Source organism: Choristoneura fumiferana, chromosome 15 (assembly GCF_025370935.1).
Source record: "Choristoneura fumiferana chromosome 15, NRCan_CFum_1, whole genome shotgun sequence".
In the NCBI taxonomy this organism is placed as follows: Eukaryota; Metazoa; Arthropoda; class Insecta; order Lepidoptera; family Tortricidae; genus Choristoneura; species Choristoneura fumiferana.
This window is the reverse complement of record NC_133486.1, coordinates 4,924,089-4,943,313: the sequence shown is the minus strand read 5'-3', so window position 1 is coordinate 4,943,313 and position 19,225 is coordinate 4,924,089. Positions and strand designations below refer to the sequence as shown.

At 36.7% G+C, this 19,225-nt stretch overlaps 1 protein-coding gene across 1 annotated transcript in view; it reads right to left on the bottom strand.

Moving 5' to 3' along the window:
• The window catches only part of LOC141435730 (uncharacterized), an 80,803-nt gene extending 62,055 nt beyond the window's left edge, over positions 1-18,748 (bottom strand). Inside the window, exon 1 of the mRNA XM_074098495.1 lies at positions 18,010-18,748. Within this exon, the coding sequence (XP_073954596.1) occupies positions 18,010-18,493 (484 nt within the window). The 5' untranslated portion in view covers positions 18,494-18,748. The remainder of the gene's footprint in view (positions 1-18,009) is intronic.
• Positions 18,749-19,225: the final 477 nt, after the last annotated feature.

Genomic DNA, 19,225 nt, shown 5'->3' with positions numbered 1-19,225 from the left:
ACAACGGTGTACTGCCTTTTCGGCGAAATTAATGTTTCGCCAAATTTCACTTAGCACCAACCTTTCGCCGAAGTTTCATTTGGCAAACCATCCTTGGCATAACTTTGCTTCGCATTTTTTCTTATTTCGCAACATTTTTATTTATTGCAAAATTTTTTATTCATCAACTTTTATGTGGCAAATAAATATTAGCAAATGATTGGCTAATGGCAAATAACAAATAGTCAAATAACATTTGGCCATTTAATACATAAGGTAGGTACTATCAGTCATGATATTATTATAAATTAATAATGTTAAATTATGTGGCGGTGAGCGAGCGAAGCGAGCGAGCAAGACAGACGTCTAGGCAGAAGCGACTTGGATAATGTTAGGTTCAGAGGCTAAGGCGGGGCGAAGCGTTGCGTAGCTTCCGCCTTATTTTCGATTGTTAGGTTTTTTTTTTGTAACAGAACGGAAAATAATCATTGGCTATTGCTTGTTTGCTTGCTAAATTAAGGATGCCATCACGCACTTTGACGAACACAATGACATCTTAAATAAATCCAGGTAATAATTTGCATATAATCATTTATCAAATCATTAGTTTGGGAAATGATATCAGTGCGAATGTTGAGTTGGGGAAATTAAATTTCGCCTAAACTAAAAAGTATGGGACAAATAGTTTGGGAGTTTAATAATTTGCTAAAAATAATTTTCGCCAAAAACATTAGGTAAAACCGATCACAACGGCGCGCGAGCAGAGCGATGGTGCCGCGGTAGCGGCTAGCGAGCGCCAGAACCGAACTTACGTTAGACGTATAATTTTAGACGAAAATAATTATGTCAGTCAAATAGTATACGAAATAAGTTTATACAAAATGAAAATTAGGTAATTTAAAATTAGGCGAAACAAAATTATGTAAAGTAAGTTAAGTTGTATACAAAATTTGACTAAAAATTGAAAATTAGGTAAAATTAGCCCTAATATTAAGCACCTAATATTAGTTTATCTAAAATTAGGCAACCCGAAAAAAGGCAAAAAGTTGTTAGGCAAAAAAAGGTACATACAACCATTTTTTGATACCTAATCTACTAATTCATGGACTAATTCGATTTTTTAGGCCCATTGCTTCTGATTTATATACCTAAATAGATAAGACGGATTAAAGGAATTAAAACAAGCCCTTTCGTGGCCTCGTCCGCAGTGAACACCCCGCTTAATAGTCCAACGTACAACCCGTGGGTTGACCCGGAATTACACAAAGCTCGCACGCGCTGTACGCGGCGTAACTTGGCGTACCCGACGTAAGTGACGTATTACACGTTAAACTGAATGCATAAGCCCTGTTGTTTGTTATCGGGAATAAGGAAGCCGACAGTTATCAGGGGCCGATGCCCGGGCTTGCATGTGCAGGGGTCAATGGGTTGTAAATGGACCATTAGGTTGCCTCTGCACTCGGGAGCTTCAGAATAGGAGCGAAGGAGGTAATGAGTTACAAAAAGAATAACAACAGAAATAAAAACACTAAACAATCGTCGTTCTTCGTTCCCTGAAGATTCAAATGAGAAAGAAAAAGAAAACCGATCTTTTGCTCCGATTTCTGAACGACATTAGCAAACTATATACATACTCGTACATACAATTTGACTGTGTGGCAATTATGACATAATTAGTTCACTATGTTCAATTAATCCTTTACAAGAGTTACTTGTTGTTTTTATATAACATTTATGAAGTTCTGCTAAAAAAATCTAATACCTTTAAACGAGCAATCATGAAAAAAAAAAGAAAATGAAAATTTTTATTGATCGCAGAAACACTGTAACATAAACAAGTGTCCGCGGCCCCAAACTAGGCAGTGCCTGTATCTTGGCGCCCTGACGAGCTGGTATTCCAAACAAAACGAATTACAGTGTTCTTATATAATATCTTTATTTTTTTTAAATATATATTTCGGGATCTCGGAAACGGCTCCAACGATTTCGATGAAATTTGGGTATGTGGTGGTTTTCGGGGATGATAAATCGATCTAGCTTGGTCTATCTCTGGGAACAGAACCTATCAGTCTCTCAAGGGCCGGCAACGCACCTGTGTAAGCCTCGCGTGTTGACAGGTGTCACATGGGCGGCGGTGATTGCCTCCCAAAGGCTAGGTGACCCGCATGGCTCGCCATGTGTATATTATAGAAAAAAAAACCTTATTATCGAGTTTAAGCCAGAGCAAGCTCGGTCGCTCAGGTACTATTGTATAATTAAACAATCACGTGTTTCAATGACAATATCAATAGTTCTAGTATACACAATTTGAATGTCTGGCAATTAGCAACACGAGTTGCGAATCACACACTATGTTGTGACTAAATTAAGATGGTTTTTTGGGAATCTTTTTGTTTTTTTATTTTCAAAATTTTTTTGGTTTACGGGATGACCGTAAAAGTAAAAATTTGGAATATTAAATAAAAAAAAAAAAGAAAGATTCCAAAAAACAATCTTAATTTGATTGCTTAGTAAACGACAGCTCTCTGTCCGGATGTGAGCGGTTGGTTCCAATGGAGTGCCGAAAGTTTCTCGATGTGAGCTACGGTATAGATGTCGCTAAGCGTAACTGCTTAAAGCTGGCTAAATAAGAAACAAACAAGCTGAGATATAAGGTGCATAGGGGAAATTCGTGTCTGTACCGTTGACAAGCAGTGCCAGCAGTGGTGTAGCGGTATAGCACGCGGTAGGAATACCGAGGACCTGGATTCGATTCCCAGTTCTGGTCTTATTTTTCTGGTTTTTCTGTGCATCTATATTTCAGTTTGTATTTTCAATTTAGTGAATAAACTTTACAAGCAGAACTGTTTAACTAGTTAGTTAAACTATGTGAACCATTGTCCCAGAATTTACTAGATTTTCTCGTTTACGAAACAATTTGCAGGTTTCGAGAACGAGATTTTTCACTCAGTGTAAATGTAGTAGTAAGTGTAACTGAATTGTACTCGTATGTATGTATGTAAACTCTTTATTGCACATAAAAATAAAAATACGAACAGAGAGGAGAACAAAGGCGAGCTTATCCCTAAAAAGGGATCTCTTCAGCTAACCTAGTTAGGAGAAAACATTTGGTTATATAGAGGATAAGCAGACAGTGAAAATTACGTGCGGTAAAGAGACAAAACAGAAATACTCAAAAGAGGGGGAAAAAATGTTATTATTATTAAATTATGTTGGGACTTGAGATACAGTCAAGCCAATGATTATGTAATTAGGTAAAGAATTGACATCCCGCTGGAAAAAGCAGTTTTTTTCGGAATGAACAACTTATCCTATATCTTATATACTCCCAGGGAAAATAAACCAGTTAAAACTATCTCTATTCAAACATTCCATCTAAATTGATTATAACGCTATTGTATGATTGAGGAAAACATCGTGAGGAAACCTGCACAAACCTGCGAAGCATTCAATGGTGTGTGTGTGAGTTCCAATCGCACTGGGCCCGCGTGGAAATATGGCCCAAGCCCTCTTGTTCTGAGAGGAGGGCTGTGCCCAGCAGTGGGACGTATATAGGCTGGGATGATGATGATGATTGAGTAACAAATATCCAAACATCTTTTCAAACTCCTGCTTTACAATAATTAAGTAGGATTTCACTTATAAATAGCTATAAAAGGTTTGAAAATAATTCAGCTGTTTGTTTCATCTCTTGTGTAATTGAAATTTACAACCCTTTCCACAGCAATGTTTTTATTAATTCATAAATAATTATGTGTGTATCTTTACTTTTAAAACACAAAGAAAAGTGTGGAATAGAAAATAAATACCATTTTGTATAAAAAGGGTCCCATTATAAAACTTAAGTGCTTTAATTATATTATTCAAGTCACTTTCGATCAACCCTTTTCGTTAACAATCCATCTGATATTTGTATAGAGTTTTTTCTAAATCTTTGAATCTACTTTCAACTATTTTAATTATACCTTTTTAAAATTAGGTAGCCCGTACATTCCACGCATTCTTTATCAAGCAATCGATCAAAATAAACTTATAAAAAAATCGAATCACGCTATATCATATCACGCGATACGAGAAGTTGCTCAGTATTGTATGTTAAATGCATAGATGTAAGATTGAAAATCTTTATTTAGATTCAACAGAATGATCTAACTGGTCTGTTGTTATGTGTCATGACTGTTTTAGGGTTACGCAGGAGTGGAAGTATAAACTAATACAAGCAAATAAGATAGATACAGGAGGTTTATCATTTTCAAGCAGTTAGTTAGCTCAAATCTGATTTCTGGTAGGTACTAGGTAGGTACAGAACTGGCTTGGGCCCCTTGAATGCGTTTCAAAGAATCGGGGCCCTGTGAAACTGTGATTGGTATACCAAAATCATAATAATACAATAGAGGATAAAGTTTAAATATTATTACTTTTATTAGGTAAATAGAAGAGAAAGAGAGAGAAAAAATGGGACTGGGCTGTGTCTGGATGTACCCAGACCCAGAGAGGTGGGCTCCCACAGACCAAGAAATAGATGGCAGGACGATTTCGGTACGCATGAAAAGGCCTGGCCCGACATTGCGCCCTACCGCGAATTTTAAAGGCCTAAAAGGCCTTTGCCCAGAAGTGGAATACTAAAATAAACTAGAAAAAAATAGATAAAAAATTCACAACTGTAAGGTACCTACACTTAAAGGTCGCGATTTATTTTTAACGGTACATTGATTCTATTGTTACTCCTTCAATGTCAAAATCAATCCTGATATGAATGAAACTAAAAGAAAGCTTGTTGGTTGAACCCAAAAAGATAATAATTTTGCTTCCAAATACCTTATAAGCATTTCAGAACCAATCAACAAACTATCGATACCCGATACATCTCGTGCAGACAAATTTAAGTGGCATAAGGTGGCTGTTATTTGCAAGGAATGCCCAAATTACAGATTCTTCGCGATGCTTTTTGCCGATCACTGCTGAATTTTAAATATCCAAATTGAAATTGGTGATTTATGCTGGAACTTATAAGTTTTAAGTATATTCTGGTGCAATATAAGGCCCCTTTCAATACTTTCACTCGATCAAATGCATGGTGGTTTTCCAAAAACGTAAACGTAAACATATCCGTGACCATGAGACTTGTTATGGAATCGAAATGTTGGGATTTATAAACTTCATCCGTGCGAAATAGCTTATTTCCTATTCAGTACACCGATGGCTGGATGCCCGGCAGAGGACGACTGACGAGGGTATACTATACATATATATACTATACGGTATAGTCATAGTAGACAGAAAGCCTCTATACGAGAGTATTTCTCTAAACCTAAACGAACCCTCTACAAATTCATTGCAGCGCTCGCTCGGCAGACAATCATAATCTGACTCCAATCTGTTAGTTAGTTATGGAGTCTGGTATTTTTGGCGTTATTTTTGCTTTTACTTTAACATTGACCGACGACAATACACCTGACTCCGCTTGGGTGACGCCTAAGATCAAACAAGACAAGTTATGACAATCCAGCAATAAATCCACGGACAGGTTCCTTTAGAAAATCACACCACCAGCAGATTTCACGCAAAGGGACCGAACGCCGAAGATACCGTCAGATGTTTTTCCGAAATATAAAAAAGACCACTTTATCCAGAAATATTCAAACAACACAGTCTTACTTAGTACAAACCAACAAACTTAATTAAAATACAAATAACCAAGACACCTGCAGCTTAAGTATCGCACCCTTCTTTCTCCCATAGGGCACGAAGGGCTGGCGAGTCACGGTCTCTGCCCCGTTCCGGACCAGATCACAGAATGCTTAATGTCACGTTACGTTAAAAAATTACAAGCGGGATTGTTGCCAACGGGATGTTGGTTTGAAAAACCGTTGGATATTTAAAATGGCTATAGGCTATAGCCCAGTTTACACATGCGGGAAAAATTCATTCATTGCGGGTTCATTGCGGCGCATGGATTTCACGAGGGTATATATCGATCGAGACGCCCAATGTAAATCTTAATCGCACGATTTTGCCTCAATGTATCGTAATTATGGACTATTGAGGATAAAAAAGAGGACAATGTGAAGTTATTTCACTTTTATCCTGATTTGCGGAATACAAAGAAAACAAAATTGATATCCTGTCAACAACAGGATATTAAACCATTGATAGTGCAGACCACTTGGCTTAGATAGAACTTTTTCTAAACACTTACGAGAGAACGTGACTCCATACCCAGTCAGATGAAGCGACAAACGCACCGACATCGACACTTCCTTATATGCCTTCTATTGTTATTCAATGAATCGTAATAGTTTCGATTCTAGTTATTGAGCTCTTTAAATAATGCATGGCATGTTTGCATTTGTACTGCATATTGACATAGAGACCTTGGACTAGTCGTTGATGGAGCTTTAAGACGAAAATGTGGGTATGTAAGATTTGATTAAATAGACACTTTGAAATCCTTTTCCTATTGTACAATGGATGCAACAATCAAACATCGCATCCCTAGATTAAAAGTGCAACACAAACTAACCATTTGAATTTAGACCTTCTAGAAATTTAATAAAGTCTAAATCAAAATGATATTTTGAGTATATCAATACACTTGGTCTAGGAGTGCGATTTGTAGATACGAGTAGATAAATAGATATGCCACTAATTTAAATTGTTCCTTCAATGAAAACTTGATCAATCAAAGTGTTTAATAATGAGCATAGTCTTACTAAATGAGCATTTTTATTTTAATCTAACCTACGGGAATTGATTAAATCACAGAGTAAAAGAAGCCCCTGAAATTAAAAAAAAAGATTCTACAAACGCACAGAATGATAAATTTGAAAATGTTTTACATAAATTAAGCAATGATGATGTAATCATTGTGGACAAGCTACTAAAAGAAAACGAATGAAAAAATCTTCTACCTTTAATCGCAGGTTCAATCCTGTCGGTAGTTGAGTCATCATCGGGTGTGGTCAATGATCTGATTACGTCAAAGAGGCACATGATGACTTTAAAAAAATCCAGGAAAAAAGGGAATACCTACTTTTATTAAATATTAGTCACTAGCTTTATCCCGTGCCTTCTCTCGAAAGGAATTCGAAATATGTCTTAGTGCATAGACGCTCAAGAAATGTCTATAAAGTGTCAAGTCTCTAGCTCTTATGATTCAGAATGTACGTTGTCTATCAGGATGTTACGGTTTTATATTTAGATTCATCATTAGGTAACTTTTCTTTAGCTGTATTTACCTTTTAACGCAAATAGATCCGGAAAAACCTGTGATTTTGAGTGACGGTTTTATACTAGTAGGTATAAATTAGTCATTAGGTAACTTTTCTTTAGCTGTATTTACTTTTGCCAGCATATCAACACAAATAGATATTTGGAAAGCGAATTTCTGTGACTCCGAAGTTCTTCAAACTGTGTCCTGTACTGACTCACATGTTTGTAAGCTTTGCCTAAGGATTTTTCAATGTTATTGGTGTCAAGTGGCTACACTCCCGTCTCTGCAAATACTCGAAACGTTTATTTGGATGGTATATCTAATCAATGGTAAAGAATTTAACCTAGTATTGCATATCTTATGTCAATATTAACCCTTAACCACCTACGTGCGGTCTCTCAGACCTTAGCAGATTCAAAAATGATAATAATTCGATGCAATCGCGGCGCACAAAGTTCTAGTGACCTTGTACCTTTTCCTGGGGGCCAATCAATGGCCGCCATGTGGTCGACAAGTTTGGATGTGTATTCCTTTGAATTAGTGAGCATAATACTGGCGACAACGGTCTCAGAGACCGTAGGTAGGTGGTTGCGTAATATTCATACGTGGTCTCCCAGACCGAACGCAGGTGGTTGTGTGTTTTATTTGTTAACATTTTTAATATAATTAAAAAAAAAAATTTTTTTTAGTAAAACATGCCTCCTAATAACACAGTCACAAAAGGTAGTTAAAATAAGTGTCATCATTGAATGCAAGAGACTAATTTGTCTCGAATGTTCGAAAAATTATTATCGATTGCCGACAAAAATGGTTGTTTTGAGGGTTTCCAATTTTATAAAAATAAAATGTCCCTGTAAAATTAAATCAGTTAGTTACTTAGTTAAATAACTTAGTTGATCATTCAATTTGATGAAACTTTAATAGTAATCTTTATATTATGTTCCTATATTTAGAGATCTCATATCCCCTTCGGTTTAAGTTTATGAAAAAATCTATTGATTTATTTTGTAATGTTTATTGCAAATAAATAGCATAGACTGTTAAAATTTTATTTAATACTTTTTTATATTAAATTTAAACTAAATTTCTATAATTATTGCATATCCTTTAAAACTAGTGGTCTTCTAGACCGCTCATAGGTGGTTGTGTTTCTGAAACATGACGTAGGTAGTTAAGGGTTAACGTCAACAGAGGTCAGAATATTTTTTTCCTTTTTGCTATCATTATTAATTAACTTGGATTTCATGCATATTTTCCAAACATCTAGTCATGTGTAAAAAAATGGATTACATACTTACCTATTTTATCTATTGTGATATTTATGTAGGTATGATCACCTTCTAAAGCTCTTTTTAAACTAATTCACAACAGACCCTGTTCCCTCTACGCCGAGATGCTGTGAGATTTGTCTCAACCACCCCTTGATTCAGCAAAAAGTTAAGTTTTGGAACTCCCGTTTTACTTTGTAGCGTCTGCATAAACACGATAAATATTGTTATTTAGCGGAGAAACATGATTTTCTTAATTTCACACTGTTTTTTGCGAAAAAATATTTACTGCTACCTCTATTCTCGACGTGGGATTGGATGAGATTTGACTCGACTCCCTGCTTCCCCTAAACATCTCACGAAATTAATGGATGCTACTGGGAATATGGTCAGTGTGGACTACTGGGATATTTCCCCATTTATCCGCAGTGCTAAACGAACAGCTGGGAAAGGAATCCTAATAGCAAAAAAGTGTGGAGGTGCGAAGGAGTATTGACAACAAGGAGTAGCCCCTTTTAATTGCAATGTGGACGCTGATATTAAACACGTTAAAGCAATGTACCAACTGGTATCGAGATATTTCGCATAGCCTCATAATTATGTAGAAGAATATTGACTCGCGTTCAGGGTTATCATAATCTTATTATTGGTCATAAAATCTCAGGATTTTTAGACTTTTTACAGGATTACGTACATAAAGTCGGAATTTATAGATAAATATCAGGGATTCCTAAATTTTCAATGAAATAGAATAGTTTTTTTTTTAATAAAAATTTACAAAACAGAGGAATTACATTTAAAATTTACCGCGAGCTTTACGGTAAAGGGAAACGTCGTGAGGAAATCTGTAGACAGACAGAGAAGTATAATGTGACTTTTTTAACTGTATAAGTACCTAATTCACTTTCGAGAAATTTAAGGAAATCAGGCTTTTTCTCCGGACTTTTAAATTTTGTAATCTGGCAACCCTATTCACAATATTATCTTTTTACTTTGCCTTGTCTATAATTTTCAACGCTATAGAATCAGTTATAAATTGTTCTGGCAACAATTTGCTTTGCGTTTTTCGCTACACTGAACTATAATTACAAGGTAGCAATTGACGATGTTTTTTCCTCTGAACATTCATTATAATTGCTGGCAGTTTATTATTATATGTCAAATAGCATTGGTTACAATGTATTCAGGTAATTAAGTGGTTGGGACGCAAAAAGAGGGTGTCATAAGTTTGACCGCTATGTGTGTCTGTATGTGTGTCTGTCTCCGTAGCTCCTTACCGTAGCTCTTAAATGGTTGGACCGATTTGAATGCGGTTTTTTTTTTAATTTGAAATCAAGTTTTCTAGCGATGGTTCTTAGACATGTTTCATCAAAATCAGTTCAGCCTTTTTTGAGATATTGAACTTTGAAGTGACAAAATCGGGGGTTTTCCAACTTTTTATTAGTTAGGTTATATTATATTGTTTTTTTTTTTATTTTTTTCAATGTAGAAACTTTTTTTGTAGGAGGAGTTGTGTGTTTATTTACAAGGGAAGGACAAGTCGCAAGAATTTTGATAACTAGATTTAGCATTGACAGAAAGAAAAAAAATATTTTTCGGCAATATACATTAACTTGTAGGTAGGCAACATACATCAGGTACATAACTTATTGTTTAATTAAGTAAACTTATAGCTAGCCGAAAGGCCTGGCAGCTCAGCAATGCTGATTTTCAGCTGCAGCCAAAAAAAGGATAAAAAAATGGTACATGCCTATTTGGTATTGTATTTAGTTTTAAAAAAATACCCTGAGATCTTTTTATATACTACTTGCCGAAACGGTAGTGATGAACAAAAAACGCCGCAAAAACTGTTTATTTACCCAAAAATATCATAAAAATATCTACTCAGTAATTGTAATTTTGGATAGGAAATCAGGCCCTACATCACGCAGTGCAAAATTCGAAATTTGTCTCTTGCCATCCCGCTGACGCTTATGTTATTCAATACAAGAGTGAGAGGGACGGTAGACGGTACGATACGAACTTCGATTTAGTATGTAGTAGTCCCCCAGCAACGTTTATATAGCTACGTTATCATAGATGCTTCATAAGTTCAACAACCAACTTCAATCAACTTCTGATTACGTAATGAAGACGACCAATGAGAAGGAAATTGTGTTATGGAACAAAAACCATGGGCTGCATGACGTAAGAGGTCACCAACCCCGACTATGAGGCATCTTTCGGCCGGCCCCTCACCATCTCTTGAAAATGATACAGGCTTTTTTTCTTATACCTAATTAATCTTCAAAATCAACGCTACAAACGTTCATTTTATCGTATGAAAAATTAGAAACGATTTGTTTGTGTAAGACGTTAAATTACGTGAAACGAAATAGTAGCGCTTTTAGCGTTTGGATTTAAAGAAAATTGACCTGTTCGGTGAGAATGGGTGAATCAAAATCAATAAATTTTTGTTTCAACTTTATATCACACTCAAATGGATTTCTATTTGATCGGTTAAAAATATAATTATTTTGTTAGTACGAGCGTTTTACTCACGTACCTATGTAACGGTTGAAAATACTAAGTACTTACGAGTAAGTATATCATAATTCATAAGTTAAACTCGGTTGAAAAATTCGGAAACAGTTAAATTATTGGTTTCAAGTCCAAACCAACCAATATAAAATGACCTGAGAAACAGGACTGCCAATAATATTTTGGCATACTCGTACCTACAAATCGGTAGAAACCCTCGGTGCGCGAGTCCGACTCACACTTGGCCGTTTTCTTTAAGTTAGCCAAAAGAATGTTTTTAAATTACACAATATCGCCAAATAGGTACTGTCCATTACCTTGTCGAGGCAAAGATGGATAAAAATAATAAAATTATCTGGGTCCGAATATTTATCTTGGCCTCAGATAAAATCTGGATTCTTAGCGTGGGAAGATTGCAAAAGTTAATGGTGCTATGTGACGGGAATAAAAAAAGGCATGAAATTTCGTGTTTCCGCCCACTAAGCGGATGTCACTTGGCGGGCCGGGGGTATTGCCCCTTGGCAGGATACCCGTGAGAGCTTTACAAGTTTTACAAATAAATAAGTGTTAGAGGCTTGGCCAAAAATAATTGAATTTGAGGAACGTCAGCAGAATGTTTTTCATTATGTCAGGAAAAAATATATTTATTACATATAACAAAATTCCAATAGACATAAGACCGCTGACTTATGACAAAATTTAAATTTTAAAATCCCATTAATGTTATAAAAGCGAAGGTTTCTAAGTCTGTTTGTTTGTGACCTCTTCACGTCTAAACCACTGAACCGATTTGGATGAAATTCGGTATACAGATAGTTTGAGCCCCGGAAAAGGACGTAGGATGGTTTTTATCCCGGAAAATTGTCCCTTAATGTAAGTGTTTATGTTATAAGTTTTTTTGTACTGCTTTATGGTGTGCAATATATAATATTTGTATTGTATTGTATTGCTTAGAACCCGCGGGATAGCGATAAACGAGTCGCGAATAACGGCTAGTATAAAATATAATAATTATTAGGCTTATTTGTACGGAATATAATATCAGAGTCCGATTCGCACTCGGCTCGTTTTAACCGACGGGACAGCGCTCGTTACCATCTCCTGTCATAAGTACTTTATGCCTTCCACATTCTTCTGAATTCATATAAAGATACACAAGCCATTGACTGTGTCGCTGTAGTAGCGAGCAGGCAACCTAAATTAAAGTCTAAAACCAGTTTCCGACGAGCTGTTGCACTAAAACAGGTATCAAACTATCTAAGTATTGTCTGAGGTACCGAGGTTGAGGTTGAGGCAAAGTGCGAGTCGGGCTCGCGCACGAAGGATGCCGTACCATCTTTACAACATTAGACATAAGCTAAAAACGGCAAAAAAACATGTTTGTTGTATGGGAGCCCTACTTAAATATTTATTTTATTCTGTTTTTAGTATTTTTTGTTATACTGTGAAAATGTCAACTGTCTAGTTAGTTTATAGCGGTGCCTGGCGACAGACAAACAGACGGACAGTGGAGTCTTAGTAATAGGGTTCCGTTTTTACCCTTTAGGTACGGAACCCTAAAAACGCTAAAATTGCAGCCAGATGGTGTTGTGACGTCATCTGAGCTGCAAACTAAATTATAGGGTTTGTTGCCTGCAGCCAGTAAAATGATTAAGGCTTTCGTGTTCAACCTGATGCGGCTGAGAAGCGTCCGAATCTTTGTCTGTTTTTATAGGGTTACACACCCGAAGGATGACAAACGGAACACTGACGCTACTCTGTCCGTCGCAGGGATGTATGTATTTAAAAAGTTGTCAAAGATAGAGGGCTGAAATGTATGTATACATACAGCGTATTTCTATTGCTACGGCAAGTAATAGAATCCAATACTAAGGCAGGTATATAAAACGACACCACATTGCGTGTTATCAAACCAACTGAATTGTATCCCACTGTGGAACCTTTACGTAGAATAAGTCATAGTGGCATTGCATTGCTTGTCAAGGGAATTTATTGTAACATTTACTATGAGAACGTTCTACTGTGGCTCAGGAATCAAATGGTTTGACAGTACAGTATGCTTAGAAGCAGAGCTTTGCTGCACTTTGCTTTTTTTTATCAAATGAACAAAAATCAAAAGCAAAACGTGTATTCTGTAAGTAGGCCGAGGGCTCTTTTACATAATTATCACTTTTTTATACTACCAGCGCTTACGGAAAGACCGTCATTGCCAAGAAAAGTACGACGCTAAAAACTAGGCAGAAAGTATTTTTTTTTAAATTTGATCAGGTTAGGTTAGGTTAGGTTAGCCCCGCAAAGACAACACATTTTGGGGTCGTATTGGGTTCAACATGAAATTGTAGTTGTGATTATGTCCCTGTCGGAGACCTAGCTTATTTAGCTTTCGTGACAGTAATAAACACAATAATCTTGTAAAATAAAGAAAGAAAGGCTTAATGTTACTAAGTGCAGTTCAAAAATTAAGTAAGAATTAACTATTGAGATATGAGACTGTTGTAGATTTCATATCGAGAGTGAGAGGGGCGGTGTTTAAATTGTTTTTTTTTTCAATGTAGTTTATTGTGTTTTCTGTACTTTGCTAAGAGCGAATAAAATATTTATATTTCTATATTGTTAAGAGGATATAAACAGATCCAAATTCTACTCGACGCTCAAAGAGTAAAAGAGGGAAGCTAAAAGTTCGACGACTTTGTATGTCTGTATGTGGCATCATAGCTGCCACTGAGATGAGACTGTTTCGCTTTTGTAATTGTTTGTTATATTTCTTTTGTTTTATGTTAGTTTTAATGTAAATAATGTTGTATTTATTTTATCTCTTTTGAGTATTTCTGTTTTACCGCACGTAATTTTCACTGTCTGCTTATCCTCTATATAACCAAATGTTTTTTCCTAACTAGGTTAGCTGGAAGAGATCCCTTTTAGGGATAAGCTCGCCTTTGTTCTCCTCTCTGTGTATTTGTATTTTTATTTTTATGTGCAATAAAGAGTTTACATACATACATAGCTCCCAAACGGATGGATCGATTTTAACGCGGTAGTTTTTAATCGAAAACTAGTTTAATCAAAATGGTTTTTAGCTAAGTCTCAATAGAATCGGTTCAGCCGTTTTGAGATATTAAACTTTGAAATGACAATATCAGGGGTGTATTTATAATTTTATTCAGATAGTAATTCGTTACAAATTTCAAGTCAATTTAACCATAAGAAGCGAGTGAAATTCGATTGCAATTTAAAAACAAGTAACTCAACTGCATGTATACGAAAATTGCAAATCAAATAAAAGCTTAGCAAAAGATGAAACAGAATAGGTACTAAAGTTTCATTCGTAAAGGATTCATTATTGCACGAGTGGTTATAGTTCTCCAGACAATATTACATTTCATCGCTGAACACTAAATCCCACAATGGAGCTAGGGCTTTAGTTTTAACACGGGTCTAGGCGGATTGAACAAGTCTGTAGGGCTACTACGAAAGTTCATATATATCGTACTCCTGCCGACGCTTATATTATTTAATACGAGAGTGAGAGGGACGGTCGGTACGATACGATATTCGATTTTTGAATTTCGTAGTAGCCCTGCTGTTTAAAGCTCTACTCGGCAAATAATATACACGTCGTGGTCAGATCTCAATATGGCTGGTCATTTAATAAAATGGCTGAATTTCAATTATAGAGTGACAAGAGAGTGGTGGCAATTAAATTAAATTAGGATTGGCAACACATATTACGCATTAAAAAATATCTGTTAGAAGTATGTAACCGTGGGCACAAATACACTGAAATTTTGTATGCGGACATCAGGGACTCAGTGCAGATGAACCGTGCAGATGAACCCCTCGATATTTTGTCAACGGTTCGAGGTTCGTGCGCACGTCAAACTTCGATAGATATTTTGAAAAGAAAGAGAACCTTTGCGATTCGCGTATTCTTGCGAATGTGAACACCCTGATTTACTTTTGTCACCATTCGATTTGAATTGCAAAGCTGCTCGTGAACGCTGGATTTTCGGGGTTGCCAAAACAAAGTTTGTTTTACATCGCTTGTGCCGAGACAAAACTTGCTAGTCACGCTATGACAAAAGGCATAAAACTTTGAGTAGGACTTCGCTTTCGGACTGTATTAGCGTTCTTGGTACTTAACACATCTTCCACGCAACATTCTTACACGCAGATAATATAAAATTAAAACAATTTCTGCGCTCCTAAATCTTTATGAATAATGATAGGGCTGAACACAAATTAAATTATGTTGAACGATGCGCCAGACACGATGCATCCTGGCTTTATCTCGAACCTCTCTTGGCTGTGTTCAGATAAACATGTATGTGTGTGTAATTCAGAGGCAATACTACCATCTTGTTTAATCAGGGTGTGTACATTCGATACAGCTGTTAGGGATGTCACTGGGTTGGTCTTGCTGTATTGGGAAGAAAAGTGATCGTTGTTTAAATCTCGAGGAGGGATTGACCAAGAAGGTTCTTGTTAGCTAAATATTGATATTTTTAAATTATTCTTAAATAAAGAACACACCACAACAGCCGTGGAACTAGTAGACAGAGGGTCCCGTTAAGAAAAAAAGCTTATGCTTAAGAAAATATCGGAGCAGCGATCAAAAAAATAAAATCTGATGCTCATGAAAGTTATTTTTAATGGACAATTCAATTCAATTTATTCCCATAACAATTGACATTGTGTTGGATATTAAAAACTATAAAATTTAACACCTTTTAAAACTTAATAAACATAAATATATAAACAAAAAACAACAACTGAGAAACTGTTAGACATCCCTACCGTGGCCCACTTTAAAGAGAAAGGCACTTGTTCAAATAGAAAGACCAAGTGAACTTTTTGAGTCGATTATTTGCTTTCTTTAAAAACAGAAGGAAAATGGGAGCCCGGTGAAGAAACTTTGTGCAGGGCTTAGAACCTTTGTCTTGAGATTCTCACGCGCAGGATTGAGACGTGCCTTGATTATTCATCGAAACTGCCGTTCAGAATCGCGTTGGGATTATATTCAGAATTCCTTACATATTTGAGCAATACGTCAAACACCGGCGCAGGTCCACCGGCGGAGTTTTAAAATTAATTATATCCTATCCTCATCCTATTAATATTACAAACAAGAAAGATTTGGATGAATCAAAGAGTTTGGATGAAGTTTGCTACATAGATGCTTTATATCCTGCATACTTTTACACTGGTAAATTACATAGTTCTCACAGGGTGGCGATGGACAAATTCTTCGTCGACGTATCGCGGGCTAGTTGGATTAGTTTTACCTACTGAATACTCATGTGTCTATGGTTTTCCTTCGGTTTTATTATTCAAAATGTGGTCCCGCGCTTGACGTACAATGTGAGTGAACACCGATCATTGTATGGAATTATTTCTCAGCCACAATTCAAATTCAAATCATCTGTTTTTTTTTGGATCAAAAGAATAATTTGAACTTGAGCAACACTCTAAACGTTTTACTATAAATGGACTGCTATAAAGTTGAAGTTCCGAGTGTATCGGTAAGCATTACATTTAATTTCGGAAGAATGTAACGTTCCCATGGGATAATTAGAATCTCGCTTGAACTGTGAACAGCGGCCGGAACTGTGTTAATTATTTCAAGCTTAATTAAAAGAGAAAGCAGACCTCCCAAATAAAGGTCATGATTTCAAAAAATCTATGGAATATATAAGTGATTTTTACATTCCTTGTTGGAGTAAATCTTTTGAACTTATATCAACGGAATCTCTATTTTTTTTAAGATTTAATCGTAAATTGATAGATCAATGAATCATCTGATCTCGTAGCAAGCTTTAAATTTGCTCTGTGTCTGTTAAAAATGTTGCAATGCAAAAGAGTTTTGATCTTTATCTAGTTGTCGATTGTAAAATTTGGTAGGTTAAAGGTAGGTTGATGAAATGACATAAGCAAAGTTTACACCTACAAGAAATATCGTGCAAGTTGCATTACGTTGCGAGGCCGTAAAAGGAATGACTTTGAGGTGATCAATCGAGCGCAGCAATGTAATGCTACTTGCTCGACTTTTCTTGCAGATCTTAAATTAGAACAAAAGTTGATTCCTGAAAAAAAATTATATTGTACATAGTCAACTTGGTTAACTGGCCATTGATGCACTTTGTTATATTATGATAAGGTTCACAAATGAGCTGAGTTTAGATGAAATATTAGCGATTATACTTATTAAAACAAACAATAAAACAATGTGTTACTGAAATTTATTACCCAAAACAACTACCATAAAGAAAATATTTGTTAACCTAAGTTTAATAGCGATATCGGCAATAAAACATCGATATATTTTGTCCAAATTAACTCTTACTTTGTTGTATGGAGAACGAGTTCCGTTTATTTTAGGAACGAGCGAAATTTAAAATACTTCAGTCGTCCGCAAATCTACTTTGGTAAATGAACTCGAGACTTTAAATTTTCAGACGTCATTTCCTGTTAAATCTACTTTAAATCTAATTGAGGATGTGGGAATTGGAACTATGATTGAAGACCTAGCTGTGCTGAGATGTTTGGGAACAAATACTGTTGCTATAGAAGAATCAGACTTGGAATTTGTATTATAAACATATCAATATGCTTTCTAGAATCTAGATACTATTGTAGTGCAAACGAAGTCATATTAGCACTGTTAAACATTTAAAAATTAACTTTTGCATAAGTGTCAATCATGCCTATACCTCTCTTAAGCAGTATTATCTGTTAAAATTGTATCTTAAGACATAGTTAGGTAATATATAATGTCTACTTACATAGACCCAGTAACTGAACACTTCAAATTTGCAGGAATTAACGATGTGATCTACTGATGTGTTAAGTTTATCTACTTGCAGTAAATGCAGTACCTATCTATCAGTGGATTGGAGTGAACATTTTCGTTGAGTTATGGATCTCCTCGGATGCAACACCTCGCAGTTACACACAACCTTTGTCATAGATACTCGTCATCAGTGGTCCCGTAAAAAAATTAGGCTTTCGGAATGAAGTGAATTGGTATCTTACCTGTCATTTGCAGCTGTCTTCTCGAAGCAGGCGTGCGGGGTGTACGCGGCGTACGCGCAGCGTGAGGCGTGCGCGGCGTGCGAGGAGTTCGCGGTGTTCGTGGTGAACCGCCCGCACTGCCCGCGCGTCTTGGACTCCCCAAAACCCGAAGCTCCGTGTTCCCAACATTCCCTAAAGCTTCCATCGCTGATCTAGGACTCGACTTAGGACTATCCTCTTCCATAAACTTCACCGGCGATTCCATCTTAGACGCCTTATAAACGCATTCCGTCTCAATATCGAAGTTGAATCTCCTGATGAAGCGCTTCCGTTCCCTCGCATACTGCTCCGCCATCATACGCCTTGTTTCATCCCGGTCCGGCGCACCGAACAAACACTTGCAACTCCCGCGCCGCCTCCTCGGTGTATTCGCGTTCCTCAAAGCTGCCATCCCGGTAGACACTTCAAATCTCCTCTGCTTCGGGGTACGTCCTCCCGCGGCCATGGCAATACGAATACGTCAGGTGATCAAGACTGGTTTGCGAACATCTGACTAATAATCTCCCGAGAGAAAACAGCTGTTCACGTCGATGAAAGGGAGGATGTCGAAACGCGTGGGTTAGAGCGGGGTGGGTATAACACCTGGCGATGAAACCGCGCCAATTCTAACCTACAAATTGTATGCGCGGCGTGGTTGGCTGGCGGCGTGCGCGCGCGCTTACTTCCCGTATGAGACTGACGCTTACTTTCCCGCGCTTCGCCTCATGCGCCGATTTTGGCAGTCAGTCACTTGGCGCGCAAACTTAACAATGGAACCAAGGACGCTTTTTGTGCGTCTTGGGGCACAGGTGAAGAAAGGGGATGTTCAATAATATAATAATACTGCCCCAGTACAAGTGTTTCTCAATGCAACAGGCCGGAGTTATTTATAGACCTTGACGTTATCGGCTGTTGATAACTGAGCAATTCGGAACGTTATGTCATGGATTGGATAGACTTGTTTGATTTTCGGTCTGGACGTTCTTTGCCCTTGTAAATCACATTGTCGCTGAGCGGTTAGTTTTAGATAGGACTAAGTAAGTATATGATTGATAATACTAATTACTTGGTATTAATTGCTCGTCTTTCTGTAATAGCTATTGAAAGTGGAATAACTTCCTAGAATTCCTACTTAGTAATACCACGTAATACAGGTATTAATATACTTACTAGGAAGTCCCAACCTTGATATTGTATA